This window comes from Canis aureus, chromosome 24 (genome assembly GCF_053574225.1).
Source record: "Canis aureus isolate CA01 chromosome 24, VMU_Caureus_v.1.0, whole genome shotgun sequence".
In the NCBI taxonomy this organism is placed as follows: domain Eukaryota; kingdom Metazoa; phylum Chordata; class Mammalia; order Carnivora; family Canidae; genus Canis; species Canis aureus.
Genome location: NC_135634.1, coordinates 5,191,775 through 5,211,112, shown reverse-complemented (window position 1 = coordinate 5,211,112; position 19,338 = coordinate 5,191,775). Strand labels below are relative to the sequence as shown.

The 19,338-nt window shown below is 38.4% G+C and overlaps 1 protein-coding gene across 5 annotated transcripts in view; it reads right to left on the bottom strand.

The window, feature by feature from the left end:
* Positions 1–13,207, bottom strand: part of SPART (spartin) — a 34,854-nt gene extending 21,647 nt beyond the window's left edge. For 2 of the 5 annotated variants that reach the window (XM_077868067.1, XM_077868063.1), the window contains exons 1-4: positions 12,488–12,647; positions 8,316–9,127; positions 5,803–6,000; positions 3,373–3,540 (exon numbers count right to left, since the gene is read on the bottom strand). In XM_077868067.1, coding sequence (XP_077724193.1) covers positions 3,373–3,540; positions 5,803–6,000; positions 8,316–9,125 — 1,176 coding nt within the window. In that variant the 5' untranslated portion in view covers positions 9,126–9,127; positions 12,488–12,647. Of the gene's footprint in view, positions 1–3,372; positions 3,541–5,802; positions 6,001–8,315; positions 9,128–10,204; positions 10,377–12,487; positions 12,648–12,837; positions 13,000–13,184 lie in introns of those variants that run through there. The other 3 variants (XM_077868065.1, XM_077868066.1, XM_077868064.1) reach the window with 3 other exon arrangements.
* Positions 13,208–19,338: the final 6,131 nt, after the last annotated feature.

The following is a 19,338-nucleotide window of genomic DNA, read 5'->3' as shown; positions in this document are numbered from 1 at the left end:
GTAAGTAAGATTTAAATACCAACATATCTCCAATATAGCATTTATCAAATCATATTTAAACTGATGAGACTATGAGTTCCTTCATAAACCTATCAATCCCTCCTTGATGACAGTATGCACAGGATACTCAATAAGATTTAGAAGATTTGTTAAATGACTCAATCAGTAAGGAAGGATGTATCCAAATAAACTAGTTTTTGATAGAAATCAAGTAAAAGCCATCTAAGTGGAAATGGGGAACACAGAAATACCTGTATTTTTTGCTAATTTAACAGCTATTATGAGGCCTAGTGTCAACACTCAAAATGTCAAAACTAAATTTATTCATTTTAAGAACTTAACAGCAGGCTAACTCAGACATCATACTATAAAATTAATTGAAAATCAAACTGCCCAATAAAAATACAAAGAGAACGTCACATAAAATATAAAACAATATTAAAAACAAAATAAAAACTTCTATATGGAGGAGGGGAAGCCATTCATAAGTAAAACCCAAAGACAAACAACATAATATTAGCAACTTCTATCTTTAATAATGAGTCAATGTCCTAATATATAAAGAGTCCCTGGAAAATGAGAAGAAAAGATTAGCAACCCAGTAATTAAAAACGCACAAAGGACAGGAACAGACGTCACACAGAAAACAAAATTCATGGAAACCTTAGCAGACATACAATATTATTCACAATAAAAAATCAATGCAAATTAAGATGTTCCAATATATCATTTCTCATCTATCAGACTGTCAAAAATACAGAAAGGCTTATCACCCACTCTGTGAACTAGGCTATGAAGAAATAGGTCTCCTACACTGCTGGTGGGAGTGCTGAAGAGTATAGTCCTTAGGGAAGCAACATAGCAAAATCTATCAAAAATACAAATGCTTTTACTTATTGACTCAGTAACCCCACTTCTAAGAATTTATCTGATGAATTACCTGGGAATGTATGAATCAATGCATCTATCTACAAAGTTACTCACTGAAGCACTGTTTCTAATAGTAAACACCTAAAACCATTCCAATACTCAATAAGAGATTGGTTAAAGAAATCTACTATAAATTCATACAGTAAAATACGAGGTAGCTATAAAAAAAAGATTTGAGAGGATTCTCCATTTAACACTGAAAGATTGGGATGCCTGGGTGGCTCAGCGGTTGAGCGTCTGCCTTTGGCTCAGGGTGTGATCCTGGAGTCCTGGGATCGAGTCCCACATTAGGCTCCCTGCATGGAGCCTGCTTCTCCCTCTGCCTGGGTCTATCTCTGCCTCTCTCTCTCTCTCTGTGTCTCTAATGAATAAATAAATAAAATCTTAAAAAAAAAAAAAAAAAAAAACACTGAAAGAACCCCAGGCTCTATTATCAAATAAAAAAAAAAAATACAGGACACTCTATGATACTACCTTCTATATAAGAAAAAGGGGAGAAATCTGTTATTTGCTTTTTACATGCCTCAAGAAACCCACAGAAGAAACACAAGATCCTGATAAAAAGTGATTACCTACAGTGACAAGGAAAATGGTACAAAGTGGGAGTAAAGTTTTTCAATGTATATGCCTGTTTATACAATTTGATTTTTTTAGTTAACAACTTAAATTTTTAAAAAATAGAGGTTTTAAATGATATGAAAAATTTCCAAATATACTGTTAAGTAAAAAAGTAAGGAGCAAAACAGTATGTCTCTCATGCTGCCATTTGTATTAATAATTGTATATAAGTGTGAATGTACATTTATATCCAAACACAAAATAAACATGTATATATGTTGGAATGTATCTGCAAGGAGAAGAAGCTAGCAATAATGTGTCTGCAGCAGGGAATTTAGGTGGTTGATGGACAGCAGAATGGGAAGCTGACTTACTTTTCACTAAGTATCTTTTTGATTTGCTTTTTGTGCATTAACTTAAATTTTTTTTTAAACAAATACATTTCTTGGAGCCATCTTGGGCTCCCAAAGTCCTCATAAATCTGATCTAAGATGTTCAAAACAAATAAATGTAGACTATTCAAGGGGTGCCTGAGTGGCTCAGTCGGTTAAGCGTCTGCCTTCGGCTCAGATGGTGATCCCAGGGTCCCCTGGCTCAGCAGGGAATCTGCTTCTCCTTCTCTTCCTCCTTTCCCCCAGCTGTGCACACTCTCTCTCCCCCTCTCAAATAAATAACATCTTTTTAAAAATGTAGAATATTCAAGTGGCATGAATTAATTTCTAAGATAATTATTGAGCATTTACAATATGGAATACAACAATGAATAGAAAACTGTAATTCAATACTCACACAATGCTATTTCTTTCTTCATACATTTGCTTATTTTACTACTTCTACCTAGAATCTCCTTTAACCTGTTGTATGTATGGCCAACTCTTGCTTCATCCTCAGGACTGATCTTAGGCAAATGCCCTCTCAGAAGCCTTCCTTACTGGTTACCACACCACAAGAGGCCCACATTATCGATGAGGCTAGGTTGTACATTAATGGTACAATCTAGCATACTATACAACCTATGTGCCTTCATCTAATGATCACACCGGATAGAAATTTTCTTTGCTAATCTGTCCTCCCCATTAAACAATAAATTCCTTGAGATAAGAAATTTAACTTTTCCACTATGTTCAGCATTCTAGCACTAAATAAATACTTACTGAACTGTATTCCGAATTTACCATCTAGAGCATATCATATACTCAAGATCTAAAAAATAAAAGAAAAAAGCCACTAAACATGTATTTTTTTAAAAATTTATTTATCAGGGAGAGAGCAAGCATGCACATACGAGCTCAGGGAGGAGGTATAGACAGAGGGGGAGAGAGTCCCAAGAAGACTCCCTGCTTAGCACAAAGCGAGATGTGGGGCTTAATCCCAGGACCCCAAGATCTAGACCTGAGCCAAAAACAAGAGTTGGATGTTCAACTGACTGTGCCACCCAGGCACCCCACTACTAAATGTATTTTTAAAAAAATCATTCTCTTTCCTGATGGCCATCCATAAAGAAAGGGACTGAATAAAAATGGTAGTGTAAGGAAAAGCGCACCTGGCTCCAAGATCCTGGTGTATACAAGAAGGTAGAGAACAACACAAAACAAAACAAAAAATATGCATTAACATAAATACAAAAATCTTTCAAATACTTCATAAAAATCTAGCCCCCAAAACACAAAATATGTTTTAAAAGAGTTTAAGTAACAAACACTGGAAAGGAAAATATTAAAGCTGATTCTAATTATTTTTACCAGAGATCACTTTGTGACTATGCAAGTTGCTCTGCTTTAGTAAACAGGGATAAGATCTTATAAATAATTGAAACTGGTGAAAGGCACCATTAGAATAGAATATACACACATACCTTATTGCTTTGTTTCTTATTTTACTTACTTTTTTCCCCCGTTTTCCTTTATGACGCACGTCCTTATTGTCTTGGTCCAATGAAGGACCCAAATGTCTCACATCAGTGCCACTGGCTTCCTTCAATTGGTCAGAGGTGCATCTTGCTCTTCCAGGAATTTGGAATTCATTTTCTCCTTCTGCCCGGTTCCAGTTGGCCTAGGGGGTAGACTAAACCTTAGATCAAATTCGAATTTTTTCTAAGCTGCACTCTAGTAATGTGCTTGTTCAAACACTGATGTGTTTGAAAGTCTAATACAACCACTTTTGCTGGTCTTTTCTCTACACTTTTGTGTTTATCTCATCACCAAACCTCAACCCCTTGAGTTCTTTAGTTCACAAATGGCCTAAACCAAATTTCTAAAGAAAAAGCATAAAAAATAAATTTACAGCAGTTGTTGGTTTAAGTTATCATTAAGCCAGATGTAGCTACATTTGAATTTAATTAAATAACATATGGTAAATTTTAAGAAACACATACATGTAATACTAAATGAGTTTAAAGGCAATAACAAAACTTACGTCCAGTTTAACCACTCTGCATTGTTGGAAGACTGATTTTGATTTTGTTTTTGTTTTTGTTTTTTTAATACATTTTTTATTTTTTTATTCATAGAGATGCAGAGAGAGAGAGAGAGAGGCAGAGACACAAGCAGAGGGAGAAGCAGGCTCCATGTAGAGAGCCTGATGTGGGACTTGATCCAGGGTCTCCAGATCACACCCGGGGCTTCAGGCGGCGCTAAACCGCTGCGCCACCGGGGCTGCCCTGATTTTGTTTTATGTTTGTTTTTGCACTTGAATACTGAAGGTATTCTGCTTGCAAATACTTTGCTGAATGAATATTTAAGAGTAAAGACAAGTCAAAATCACAGCTAGTAACTAACTTTTGTTTAGTTGGGATTTCTGGGACAACAGAGCAAACTAAAAATGCCATACAACCACAAAAAGTAAACATACTACCTAAAAGCTAGTTTAATTTCTATCCTAAAACCCAGTATTATAGGTCCAATAAATATAGGGGTGAAAAGGAGGAACTACTCCATAATAGGTCTGAAATAATTAAGGATGTCACTTCATTCAGCTAGTAAACAGCAAAGCTAAGTCGCGAACTCCTATCCATTTGACCATGTTTCTGCCTCTGTCAACTACTCACTCTCCATGAGCACACTGAGGCTACATACCCTTCTGTAAGGATACCATACGTTTTATTACCATAGCTTAAATGTTTAGCACTGACTATGCTAAAGTATATGCTGATCACCAGGTCATTCTCGTATATAGTTTATATAACCTAATGCTAGAGATGACTCTGACCTTTTACTTAGCTAGTAGTCTGCTCCCGTCACCTGTGATCTTTCTGATATAAGTACAGAATGAAAGTATACTCTACACTTCCTGAGAAAAGAAGAACATAGCTTTCAAGACTGAACTCAAAGGAAACTATTTTCTGAAATCTTCCCTGATCTCCTTCCTGAACTGTGTGTATACTTTTATTTCATCATCTATCATCATCCTGTACTATGATTATTCAGCCAACTACAAGTGCCTGAGAATAGGACCTGTTAAATAGCATCTTTATAGTCAGTCTCTTGTTCTATATTCTCATCCATCATTTAGTACAATACCTAGTTAAATAATGGATCCTAAATATACATTGACTGAAGTAGAGAATAAAACAGTATACTATCATTCTGTCAATCTCAACTTCAGAAAACTGTCAATATTCACAATCAAAAATATTCTTCCCCTCTTCTTTTACATTAGGATGGGCAAGAATACCTGATGAAAGCTTCTCCTTAATAGTCTATATATTTCAACTCCCTATGAGAGATCAACATGTGGGCAGAAAAAAAAACAGGCTTAATAAGGCAAATTCATATTTTTAATTGCACTTTATTTTCTATTTAGCTTTATTTATCATGAGAACAAAGACTCCCTAAAGTAAAACCTGTTTCTTCCTCAAAATGCCAATCATACCCCCAAAATGTCCAACATATCCCATCTACTAATGTCAAAATTACCTAAACTTCACCATTTAGTCCCATTAGGCTATTTTTCCAACTAAGCAGGAAGGCTGTGGTGACAGCAACAGTTAACATTCAAAGAACATTACTACTTGCCAGCACTGATATAAGACAATTAATATATTAACTTTAATCTTCACCAGTCCAATGAGGTGGATGAATTGGAAACTAAAAAGCAATAACTTGAGCAAAACAGCTGTAAAGAGGAAGAGTTCAAATTCAAATCCAGGTAATCTGACCCCAGAGCCCATAATCTTAATTCTATTTACTACCAATTTCTAACTAGTATTTGTGAACACACAAGCAAATTAAATATTCCCAGTTTCCTAACTGATCACATTAGACCCTATTATAATTTCTTTAAAAGTGTCAGTGCTAAAAGGATGATACAAGTTACCTGAAGCCGAAGGTCAGACATCTGTCTTAGTAAATCCTCAAAGAGTTCTCTATCATCTTCTGGTAATTCAGAAGACAAGACGACCCCCACAAAACATCCTGATGCTTGTAACATGGTATCAGGAAACATGTAGGCCCCCACAGTACATTTAAGAACTGGAGATCTATCAGGAACTAGAGGATATAACCAGTCACAAACCTGAAGGGATTAGTCAGGAAAAAAAAAAAAAAATCAATGAATAGAACTAGGTTTTCATTGAAGTTTTAGAATTGTTATACAGAAAATCAACATTTCAAAATTCTAAATGCATTTTACAAGCTTTATAGAATCATTAGCATCAACAAATCCTCACTAAAAATTAGCTATTTGCCAGTCTCTTTATGCATATCACTCACTCACAAGAACTGTCCTAAAAATGTCATTGCTTCTCTAATTATAGTCTCGAAATTAGTGACCTTAAATAGCCTACACATAATCAACAATGAGTCTAGTTTTAAATAAACAACAAAGTACATTAAGACTTTTTTATAATTCAAATTAGACATGCTTTTGTGAAAATAACTAAAATCAACCTGTTTTTAAGTACATGTATTTACTGATTTAATCCTCACGACAATTCCATAAAGTTAGATATTGTCATTCTATGTATGAGAAAACTGAGGCAGAGAGGTTAAATCGCTCAGAGTCTATGAAAAAAAGTGGAGCTAGGATTTAGACACAAGCTATCTGGCACCAGAGAAGCCAAACAATTCTTTTAATTACAAACCCAGCATTCACAGGGTCACCTGGGTGATTCAGTTGGTTAGATATTTGACTCTTGATTTGGGGTACAATTTTACTCATGATTTATAACCAAAAATAGGAGATATTAGAAAGAATAAAAACATTTTCATCTAAAGCACTCAAACAGGACAAATTTTTACTAGAGAACAAGTCATTTTAATGGTTGAGCTCAATCAACCAAAGTAGAGTGTTTCTGATATTCATTTCCCATATCTCCAGTAGCCTGGCCCCTAAAGGCTTTTTTTTTTTTACTGTATTTTATTGTGTTTATTATATGTATGTTTGTTTTGGGGGGTGAGGGGAGAGGAAGAAAGAGAATCTTAAGCAGGTGTCATGCCTAGCGCAGAGCGTGGCTCAGTATCACAACCCTGAGATCATGACCTGCGATGAAATCAAGGAGTCTGACACTTAACTGACTGAGCCACTCAGCACCCCACCACACCCTGGTTTTAAATTCCATCGTTAAAACAGAGCTCTATTACCAGGTCAGCAGAAAATATTACAGCTTTTATCAAAATCAGCCTCTTCACAATCCCAATCAATATGCCTACTCTTTCTACCTCAAGGATTCTTTCCTAAAATAACCTACAGGATCCATAATATTCTTCCTATCCAAAAATGAAGTCTTTTTTAAAGCAATGCCCCAAATTATCTCCTCCATACACACCTATTACGTCTCCAACTACCTTTGAACAACTTTCAAGCTGACTCCACGTAAAAGCTACATAAGAATTGAAAGTAAAGTATACTAAGTTGCTCAAGTAGTTACTTCTACATGCATGCAAATGCCTGTTACACCCAGTGTAAATGGAGTCCTCACTTCTAGAACCCAAATCCCTGTACTGATGTCCAACTTTTAAAAAGATTATTACAACATTACCTTCAAAATAGTTCATTAATTCCACAACAATGCCCTAACAACACCAGTTGTTACTTAGCAAGTGTCTTTACTACTGGACCACCAAGGGCAGTCTGGTAAATTTTTCTGCTTAGAATGTTAGAAATACACCTTAAATTATCATCACAGTCTCTACTTCTATACCAAAGTTTCTCAACCTCTGCATGGTTAACATTTGGGGTTAGATCATTTTTTAATTGACAGAAGTGATCTTGTTTATTTTTTTTTATTTTTATTTTTTTTAGTGATCCTGTTTAGATGTTCAGCAGTACCCCCTGGCTTCTACCTACTATATGCCAGTAGCAGTAGCACAACCACTCCCCAGCTGTGACAACCAAAAACATCTGCAGACATTGTCAAAATGTTCTTGGGCTGGAGAGTGGCGGGTATCACCCCAGGTTGAGAACCGCCATTCTGTATATTCACCATTCTGTATATTCGGCTGGGTCTAGTCCAGATCAACCCCTCAGATGCGGCTTGACAATACTTGTGGAAATTTAGTTACACATCCAAATGAGTTACGTAAATCCCTCTGAAATTGAAGTTATTAAGTTTCTCCTCCAATAAAGAATTTGAAATTTTACGGATGAATGCTCCAATGCCCCTCAGGTCTTGTCATCATAATTTTAATACTAAAACACAATTCTGTATCTAAAAAAAAAAGTTATCAAACATGCAAACATTTAAAGCTCATAAATTTCACAGGATATGTTAAAAAGGAAGAATGATCTTTTTTGCACTTGATGTCCTGAACACATAATAAATATCGACAAACAAAAATAATGTATTCTATCTATATTTCAAATTATGTTTACATTTTTCTCTGGCTTACCTGAAGAAACCCAGGAGGACGGTTTAGAACAGTATCAAGAGAATTATCCAAGAACCTCACAATTCGAAGGTACCCTGGATATGAAGGTGCACTAACCTCCCCTGCAGGATTTACAAAAAAAATCTGTACTCCATTTGGTATCAAAATCAACTCATCTGCATCTAGCCCTAAGGTTTCAAGAGGAGGTGGCTGGGAATGATTCCTGTAAAAGTCTTCTCCAACTGACGAAAATTCCCCAGATTCTGTTCCATAGGATACAGTGTAGTGGCCCTCAGCAGCCTGAGGTGTATAAGCAGGAGGTGCTTCTGCTGGATGACTTTGAGATGGTATGGATAAAGAACTAGGTGCAGGAACCAACCCTGTGCTTGTCGTTGAAGTGTTTCCATTTACTTCAGCATGCTGGTGAGGTGAACTAAAGGACTGAGGCTCTGGTGACTTTTCAGACATGTCTTTAGGTGGAAATTCTGGATATAACTTGGGCACCTCCTGAAGATCATTCCGTAGAGAAGTGGCAAGACCCTTCTCCAGAATTTCCAACCTGGTACGTACATTCTGTAGTGTTTCTTTCATTTTCTGTTGCATCTGTCTAGCAGATTCCCACCCAGGACCTATGTGTTCAGGCTCTGTTGATGATATGCTGATTCCTCTGAGCAGATGTCCTATTCCTTGCTTATAGTAGCTCTTTGCTTCTTCCTTCTGACCTAATTCATCTGTATTCAGTCCTTTATTAACAAATAAAAAGGCTTTCTTGTATGCTTCCTTGATGATCTTAATTTCAGCAGGTTCTCCATTTTGTGGCTCTTGCTCCATTTCTGCCAAACAGAAAATATTATCTTTAATTATCTAATTTAACTATTTGTTTACTGAATTATTATCAATTTCTCCTATCTAAATATATTTCAAAGGGACAGGGGCCTTTGCTGGTCTGTCACGTTTACTACTGTATTCCCTAATCTATTATTAGAACTGACATAAAGAATGCACTCCATTGTATTTGTTGAATAGATATATAATGCTCTTATTTCTAAATATCTTTTAAATCAAAAACAGAAGAGAATAAGTCAAAATATATTTACTGAATAATTTTCTTGTTACAGTTTCTTATAATAAAAGTTTCTGGGCGGCTTAGTTGGTTAAGCATCTGCCTTCAGCTCAGGTCATGATCTCCGGGTCTTGTGACTGAGCATTGCATTGGGCTCCCTGCTCAACAGTGAGTCTGCTTCTTCCTTTCTCTCTGCCTCTGCTCATGTGCATGCTCTCTCTCAATAAATAAATAAAGTCTTTAAAATAAATAAATGTTTCCTACCATATATCTAATGTTGGAAACAAAGAGTCTCATTCTAAAATTCATTATAATATAAATCCAGATTTTATCCAGCTAATTAAAAATGAGGTTGAGAGCACCTAGGTGGCACAGTTGGTTAATCATTTGACTCTTGGTTTCAGCTCAGGTCATGATCTCAGGGTCATGAGATTGAGCCATACATTGGCTCCAGGCTGAGCAAGGAGTCTACTTTGGATTCTCTCTTCCACTCTCTTTGCCCCTCATGCTTGTGCTCACATACTCTCTCTCAAATAAATAAATAAATAAATCTTTTTTAAAAAATGAGGTTGAATCACATATTGGAGAGGACATAAATGAGAAAAAATATCTAGATGAAGCTTTAAAGTTACCTCCTTCCGCTTAAAGGTGGCAGGTTACTCACACGCAGTTAGCCCTATTCCCTCCCAAAACTCCATTAAAATAATTCTAGCAAGATAGAAAGGCATAACCTCTCATTCTTGTTAATGTGAAAAAAAAAAAAAAAAACATGACAGGTACTTCACTAAAGAGAATCTTTAAATGGCACATTAAAAGGTGTTCAACACCTTATCTTGTGTCTACCTACATTTCAAAGCTTATGTTACATAGTATGCTCAAAGATTTCTTGAAATAATGTGTCACACTGGAGGTAATGGGATGGCCACTGAAAAGTCAAGTGTGAGGAGCAGGGTCAGTGGTGATGGTGGTGTAATTCCATGGGTCAGTTGCTGAACAGCATTTCTTGCTGGCATCTCCATCTTGGAAGAAAAAAAGTTTAGCAGGGAAAAAAAAAAAACCTGTAAATCTATCAGGTGAAATGTAGTTGATAATTTCTGCACAAAAAGTAAATTTTGTACTAAAATACTATATTTCTGAGATCTTCCAGGATTTGATGTATTCTCAGTAGTCTCTGTGAAAATGCGTTTCACAGAGTTAAGAACTTCAGAATAGTATTTTAAAAAATTAAAAGAAAATATGTCAGATCCCTAATCACAATTAAAAGCTTATCAAGTGGCTTGAAAAAAGTTATTATTACATGACTTCACATACTTTAATTTTTATTTTTTAAATTTCTTTTAAGGATTGATTTATGGGAGGGGGAGGAAGACAGGGTCTTCAGCAGACTCCACTGAGTGTGGAATGCCAGGCTCTATCTCACCACCACCTGATCTGAAACAGAGCAGCTTAAGGGACTGCGCCTTCACATACTTTCATTTTTAAAGTTGAGAACAGAAAATTTTGAAATGTCAATCTATAGTACTACATAAAACAGCACCCACACCAGTATAATTGTCTTAAAACAAAAACCAGGGATGCCTGGGTGGCTCAGTGGTTTGGGGGGGGGGGGCAAGGTCAGGGGGCAAGTCCCCCATCTAGCGGACTCCTTGCAGGGAGCCTGCTTCTCCCTCTGCCTATGTCTCTGCCTCTCTCGGTGTCCCTCAGGAATAAATAAAATCTTAAAAAAACAAAAACAAAAACAAAAACCCAACAACAACAAAACCAAAATCTACTTCCAGATACAAATGGTGCATTTCTTAAATGTTCTAATACAAGAAGTAAAACATGTTTGTTTCGGACATAACTATGTGTGTATGTGTGTGCGCGCATATATATAAGCTTTAAAAAAAAATGACCTCAGGAGAAAAGGTAAAAATTCTGAATCAAACATCTGACAACTTAGTTCAATCCCATATACCCTAAAGGCAGTAACAATCAAGCTAAAGGTCAGTATCACAAGTAGCCCCTAATACAGAAAGGGCTCTAGTGCCCGCTTACCCTGCCTCTTTACAAAAAAAGAAGAGGGAACTTTTACAAATATCTGCATGCAACTCCCTCCAATAACATCCTACGCATTCTTTTCAGAGGAACAATACAAATGACGTTTCAGAAAGCCCCACAGGTAAGAAAGAACATAAAACCTTCCTGTTTCAAACAGGTTTCCTGTAAAATCACCAAATGGGGTGTTACTGCAAAGGAGAGTAATAATTAAAAAAAAAATAGCTCCATTCCTAACTGGGGACATTTTTACATTCCCCTACTTTCTTCGTTTTGCTTCCGGAAATCAAAAAACAAAAACAAAAACAAAACAAATAAAACGTATTGAACTCTTAAATATTTAAAGCAGTATTCAGAAGCAGCAACAATCTTGAACGTATATCCATTAAATTACAATGCAATAAAGTGAATTCCGAAGATCCTTCAGTGACAGAGTAGAGCAATTCATTAATCAGTGGAAAACTGGGCCAACCCTTCCGTAACGCAGTAGTGCCGCGTCACGAAACGGTGCACGTTCCAAGTGAAACTTTTTCCGGACGCACACATCAGAGCGAGCGCCTCTGCAGTGCTCAAGCCCAAAGGAACGCGAGCAGGGACTCGAAAGAGCAAAACCGTGCGCTAAGCTTTCCCGATTCAACTGCTGTTGGCCGCTGGCACTCGGTAAAGATCACCGAACTTTCACGAGGCCTCAAGTGCTAGGAAAGGGCGGATGACCACAGCCATTTTCAAAGCCAAGTAAACAACGCGTAGGAGGCAGCCAGACCGGTCCACAGAGATGTTCCAAGAGCAGGATCTGAGGGCGGCAGTGGGAGCAGCGCCTCCACACCCACGCGGTCAGGGGCGCGCGGAGGTCGACGGTCCCGTAAATAGAAGGCGGGGGCTGAGAGAGCAACTTCTCAAACTAGTCTCTCGAAACTGCTCCCTTCCACGGGAGTGTCCTGTCTGGCACCCGGGCGAGGGCTCCGGGCCTTCCCTCCCCTCTCCTGCCCCTCCCCCCGTCCGGCCAGGCCGCGGGGATCGCGGCGCTCCCGCCACCCGCCCGCCTCGGGGGCCCAGGCCAGGCCTAATGCTTGGCCGCCGGCCGCCGCCCCACCTGCGCTTTCCGGGCTCCGGGCGCTTCGGCGCCACTTGAAGAGCTCCCCGCCCGGCTGCCGCGGCCCACACCCCTCCTCGCTCGGACGCGGAGCCGCAACGGAGCACCGGGCCGCGGCGGTCCCGAGGTTCTGAGCGCCCCGCCCGCGCGCGCCGCCGCACGCCGGGCCTCACAAAGCATTCCAAGCCGCGCGCTCCAGAGCGCGCCACGTCACGCGGCCGCCACGTCACGCGGCCGCCCCGCCCCCGGCCCTCGCTCCCGCCTCAGGAACCCGCGGGTCGGCTCTCACGCGACGCCCACTCGGGCGCCTCGCCCCCGGCCCGCCCAGCCCACGTCCTTCCCACTCTGACCCTGGAGGTGGTGTGTGCGAAGCGGGCCGCTCGGATGCCGCAGTCGAGGTGAACCCGCGGGGAGGACAGGACGAGGGCGGAAGGCCCCCAGGGAGTCCCGCGAGCGGCGCTCCGGCGGCCCCCGACCCCGGCCCGGGCGGCCACGTCGTCTCCGCTCGCGCTTGCGCAGTATCTTTGTCCGCGGTGGCCTGAGGGCTGCTGCGCGGCTGCGAGGGGGGCGGGCGGCGGGCGGTGGGCGCGTCGCGGCTGGAGGGAGCCCTGGACGCGGCGCGTGGGGGAGAACAAAGGCTGGTCTGCTCCACTCTCCGGAGCCTAATCTTGGTTTCTAACAAGTCTAAGACAGTCACCTTCAAAACCCGCGTGCGGTGCTTCGTAAAACTCTCGGGCGCGGCTCCGTGTGTGAGTGTGAGTGCGCGCACGCGCGGAGTCCGCGTAGCCGTACGGAGGCCCAACCCCGGCCCGGGGTAACCCGCCGCGCCGCTAGACCACCGAGGACTGAGGCCCCGAGGCGAGCGTAGCCCGCATTTCTCCCCTTCTTCAAAATCACTGAAATACAGTAGAGGATAGATCTCATATTCTTCAGTAGACTTGCCTTTGAAAGTTTTTATATATACTGCCCTGAGCATTTACAAATAGCTAAGTGACTTGAGGGATGGCAGTGACTTAATTACAGATGAATTATTTACCTCAATTGAATTAATTAGTGATGAGGACTGTTGGATGACCACTGGGTGAGGCTTTTAAATTAGGGGCCACTGGGGAATTTCCCCAAATCTAAGAAAGGTAACCGTCATTCATCCCAAAAAGAAAAAAAAAAAAAAAAAAACCGTTTAGGAAGGTATTTGTTAATACAGTGGTTTAAATGATTTTGCTCGCTCTTCTTATACTCTCTAAAAGAATTCTGGAAAAAAAAATGTGACTTTTTCCCTCATTTTTATATTGACCATAAAAATTTTAATCTGGGGACACCTGAACGGCTTACTGGTTGAGCATCTGCCTTTGGCTCTGGTCGTGATCCTGGGGTCCTGAAGTCCTGAGATGGAGTCCCTGATCCAGTCCCTGATTCGGGGCTCCTTGCAGGGAGCCTGGTTCTCCTCTGCCTGTGTCTGTGCCCCTTTCTCTGTGTCTCATGAATACACAGAATCTTTAAAAAATATATTTTTGATCTGACTTAAATAGTAGCAAAAGATGCAAATTGTTTTATTGTAAATTGACATTTTAAAATAAAACTGTCGGGATCCCTGGGTGGCGCAGCGGTTTAGCGCCTGCCTTTGGCCCAGGGCGCGATCCTGGAGACCCGGGATCGAATCCCACGTCGGGCTCCCGGTGCATGGAGCCTGCTTCTCCCTCTGCCTGTGTCTCTGCCTCTCTCTCTCTCTGTGTGACTATCATAAAAAAAAAAAAAAAAAAAAAATTTAAAATAAAACTGTCACATAACCCTTTCAAATGTAGCCAGTGATACCTAAATACCAGGCAACTTGATATACTTCCATTTCTTTATTCTGGAAAGTCTTTTATTGATCACCTATCATACTTCTCTGCATCATACATAAGTACATAAATTTAAATCTAATTTTAAAAATTTCCAGTAGCATCAAGTAAAGTTTTATGAATGTGAAATTTCGAGGTTTCTGGGTGGCTCAGTCAGTTAAGCATCTGCCTTCAGCTCAGGTCATCATCATCTCAGGGTCCTTGGATACAGCCCCCAGTCAGGCTCCCTGCTCACGGGTAGTGTGCTTCTCCCTCTCCATCTGCCTTTCCCCTGCTCAGCTTCTCTTTCTCACTCTCTCAAATAAATAAAATATTTTTAAAATATTGAATTTCTAAATACAAGATAATTATATATGTAGAAAACCTTAAAATTTACTACAAATCTACTAAAACCAATCAAGTACATCAAGGTTGCAGGATAAAAGGCCAGCTTACAAAAATCAATAAAATTTCTAAGCACTAGCAATGAATGCTCCAAAAATGAAATCAAGAATGTCATTGAGAAAACTATCAAGAACAAAATTCTTGGGAATAAATTTAACAAAATAAGTGCAAGACTTGTCACCAAAAACTGCAAAACATTGCTAGAGGGTTTATAGAAGACCTAAATGAATGGAAAGACATTCTACATTAGCATGCTGAAAGATTGAATATTGTTATAATGGCAATATTTCCCAAATTGATCTACAGATGTAACATGATCCCTAAGAAAATCCCTGACAACTATTTTGCAGAAATTGGCAAACTAATCCTAAACTGACATGGAAATTCAAGAGAGCCAGAATAGCCAACAGTCTTGAAAAAGAACAAATGTGGAAAATGTACACTACCTTTTTTTTTGTTTCTTTTGTTTTTTGCTTCTTTTGTTTGTTTTTCAAGTTTTTATTTAAATTTCTGTTAACATACAATGTAATATTAGTTTCAGGTGTAGAATTTAGTGATTCATAACTTTCATACAACACCAGAGCTCATCACTGCAAGTGCCCTCCATAACTCATTGCCCATTTAATCCATCCCCCTGCCCACCTCTGTCCTGTTTGTCCCCTATAGCTGAGTCTGTTTCCTGGTTTGCCTCTCTCTCCTTTTTTTTTTTCATAGGTTCTTCTGTTTTGTTTCTTAAATTACATATATGAGTGAAATCATATAGTATTTGTCTTTTTCTGGTTGTCTTAGTTCACTTAGCATAATACTCTCTAGCTCTATCCACGATATTGCAAATAGCAAGATTTCGTTCTTTCTGATGGCTGAGTAATATTCCAGTGTGTGTGTGTGTGTGTGTGTGTGTGTCATCCCTTCTTTATCCACCCATCAGTTGATGTACATTTGGGCTCTTTGCATAATTTGGCTATTGTTAATAATGCTGGTATAAGCATCAGGGTGCATGTGTCCCTTCAAACCAGTATTTTTAATCTTTTGTGTAAATACCTAGTAGTGAAATTGCTGCATTGTAGGGTGGTTCCCTACTGTTTTCCAGAGTGGCTGCACCAGTATGCATTCCTACCAACAGTGTAAGAGGGTCCCCTTTCTCTGCAACCTCACCAACACTTGTTGTTTTCTGTGTTGTTAATTTTAGCCATTCTGACTAGTATGAAGTAATATCTCATTGTAGTTTTGATCTGTATTTACCTGATGATGGGTGATGTTGAACATCTTTTCATGTGTCTGTTAGCTATCTATATATTTTCTTTGGAAAAATATGTCATCTGCCTATTTTTTAACTCAATTATTTGTTTTTTGGGTGTTCAATTTTATAAATTCTTTATGTAATTTGAATACTAACCCTTTATCATATATCCTACTTGCAAATATCTTCTTCCATTCCAGAGGCTGCCTTTTAGTTTTGTTGATTGTTTCCTTCACTGTGCAGATTTTTATCTTGATGAAGTCTCAATAGTTTATTTTTGCTTTTGTTTCCTTTGCCTCAGGAGACTTATCTAGTAAGAATTTGCTACCACCAGGGTTAAAGAGGTTACTGCTTGTATTCTCCTCTAGGATTTTGATGGTTTCCTAGCTCACATTTTGAGATTTATTTTTTCACCCATTTTGAATTTATTTCTGTACATGGTGTGTAAGAAAGTGGTCCAGGTTCATTTTTTTTTTTGCATGTTGCTGTCCAGTTCTCCCAACATCATTTGTTAAAGACATTGCCTCTTTCCCATTGGATGTTCTTTCCTGCTTCGTTGAAGATTACTTGACCATATCATTGTGAGTCCATTTCTGGGATTTCTATTCTGTTCCATTGATCTATGTGTCTGTTTTTGTGCCAGTACCATACTGTCTTGACTACTGCAGCTTTGTTATATAACTTGAAGTCCAGAATTGTGATGCCTCCAGCTTTGCTTTTCCTTTTAAAGATTGCTTTGGCTATTCTGGATCTTTTGTGGTTCCATACAAATTTTGGATTTGTTCTAGCTCTGTGAAAAATGCTGGTGGTATTTTGATAGAGATTACATTAAATGTGTACATTGCTTTGGGTAGACATCTTTACAATATTTGTTCTTCCAATCTATGAGCATGTAATCTTTTACCCTGTCTTTGTGTCATCTTTAATTTCTTTCATCAGCATTCTTTAGTTTTCAGAATACAGAAACCTAACCTAACCTTTTTGGTTAGGTTTATTCCTATGTACCTTAGGATTTTTGGTGCAATTGTAAATATGGTTGATTTCTCTCTGGCTGTTTCATTATTAGTATATGGAAGTGCAACAGATTTCTGTATGTTGATTTTGTATCCTATGACCTTACTGAATTCATGTATCAGTTCTAGCAATTGTTTGGGTTTTCTTTGTAGAGTATCATGGTATCTGCAAATAGTGAAAGTTTGACTTTTTCCTTGCTGATTTGTATGATTGTTCTGTTTTTGTTTTGTTTTCTTTTTGTTGTCTGATTGAACAAGCTAGAACTTCCAGTACCATGCTAAATAACTTTATGAGAGAGGCTATTGCTACCTTGTTCCTGACTGTAGAGGAAAAGGTCTCAGTTTCCCCACTGAAGATAATATTACCTGTGGGTTTTTCATATATGGCCTTTATGATGTTTGGCATGTTCCTTCTAAATTTTGTTGAAAGTTTTATGGTAAATGGATGTTGTACCTGTCAAATGCTTTTTTTGCATCTATTGAGAGGATCATATGGCTCTTATCCATTCTTTTATTAATGTGGTGTATCACACTGATTTATTTGTGAATATTGAACCACCCTTGCAGCCCAGGAATAAATCCCATTTGATCTTGGTGAATGATTCTTTTAATGTACTGTTGTATTTGATTTGGTAGTATTTTGTTGAGAATTTTTGCACTCTATATTCATCAGGGATATTGCCCTGTATTTCCTTTTTTTTTTTTTTTTTTTTTTTTTTTTTTTTTTTTTTTTAGTGGAGTCTTTATCTGGTTTTGGAATCAGGGTAATTCTGACTTCACAGAACAAGTTTGGAAGTTTTCCTTCCATTTCTCTTTTTTGGAACAATTTGAGAAGAATAGGTATAAACTTTTCTCTAAATGTCTGGTAGAATTTCCCTGTGAAGCTATCAGGCTGGCTTTTTATTTGTTGGGAGACTCTTCATTACTGATTCAATTTCTTTGCTGGCTATTGATCTATTCAAGTTTTCTATTTCTTCTTGTCTCAGTTTTGGTAGTTTATAAATTTCTAGGAATTTATCCGTTTCTTCCAGATTGTCTGATTTGTTGGCAGATAATGTTTTGTAACATTCTCTTTGTACTTTTGTGTTGTTATTTCTCCCCTCTCACTTGTGATTTTATTTATTTGGGTCCTTTCTCTTTTCTTTTTGATACGTCTGGCAGAGGTTATCAATTCCTGGTTTCATTGATTTGCTCTGGGTTTTTTTTTTAATTTCTATATCATTTTTCTGCTCTAATCTTTACTGTTTCCCTTCTTCTGCTGGCTTTAGGCTTTGATTGTTGTTCTTTAGCTCCTTTAGGTGTCAGGTTATTTGAGATTTTTCTTGCTTCTTGAGGTAGGCCTACATTGCAATATACTTCCCTCTTATGACTGCTTTTACTGCATCCCACATGTTTTGGACCATTGGATGTTCATTTTCGGTTGTTTCCATGTATTTTTAAATTTTTCTTCTTTTGTTTCCTGGTTGACCCATTCATTCTTTAGTAGCATGTTGTTTAACCTCCATGTATTTGTAATCTTTCTAAATTTTTTCTTGTGGTTGACTTCAAGTTTCATAGCAGTGTGGTCAGAAATTATGCATGGTGTGATTTCAAGTCTTTTTGTACTTATTGAGCACTGATTTGTGACCTTGTATGAGATCCATTCTGGAGAATGTCCCATGTACACTTGAAAAGAATGTGTCTTCTGCTGCTTTAGGATGGAATGTTCTGAATATATGTGTTAAATACATCTGATCCAGTGTGTCATTCAAAGCCATTATTTCCTTGTTGATTTTCTGCTTAGATTATCTATCCATTGCTGTAAGTGGGGTGTTAAAGTCCTCTACTATTATTGTATTATTATCAATGAATTCCTTTATGTTTGTTATTAATCATTTCATATATTTGGGTGCTCCCAAGTAGGTGGCATAAATATTTACAATTCTTAGATCTTCTTGTTGGATAGTCCCCTTAGTATGATATAGTGCCTTTCTTCATCTCTAGTTACAGTCTTTGGATTAAAATCTAGTTTGTCTGTTATAAGTATTACTACCCTGGTTTTCTTTTGATGTCCATTTGTATGATAAATGTTTCTTCATCCCCTCACTTTCAATCTGCACATGTCTTTAGGTCTAAAATGAGTCTTGTAGGCAGACTATAGATTAGTCTTGTTTTTTAATCCATTCTGACACTATAGATTAGTCTTGTTTTTTAATCCATTAGATTATAGTATTTAGTCCATTTACATTTAGAGTAATTGTTGATAGATATATATTTAGTGCCATTTTATTACTTGTTTTGTCATTCTAGAGATTTTCTCTGTTCCTTTCTAGTCTTTGTTACTTTTAGCCTTTCCTTCCCACTCAAAGCATCCCTTTTAATATTTTTTTACAG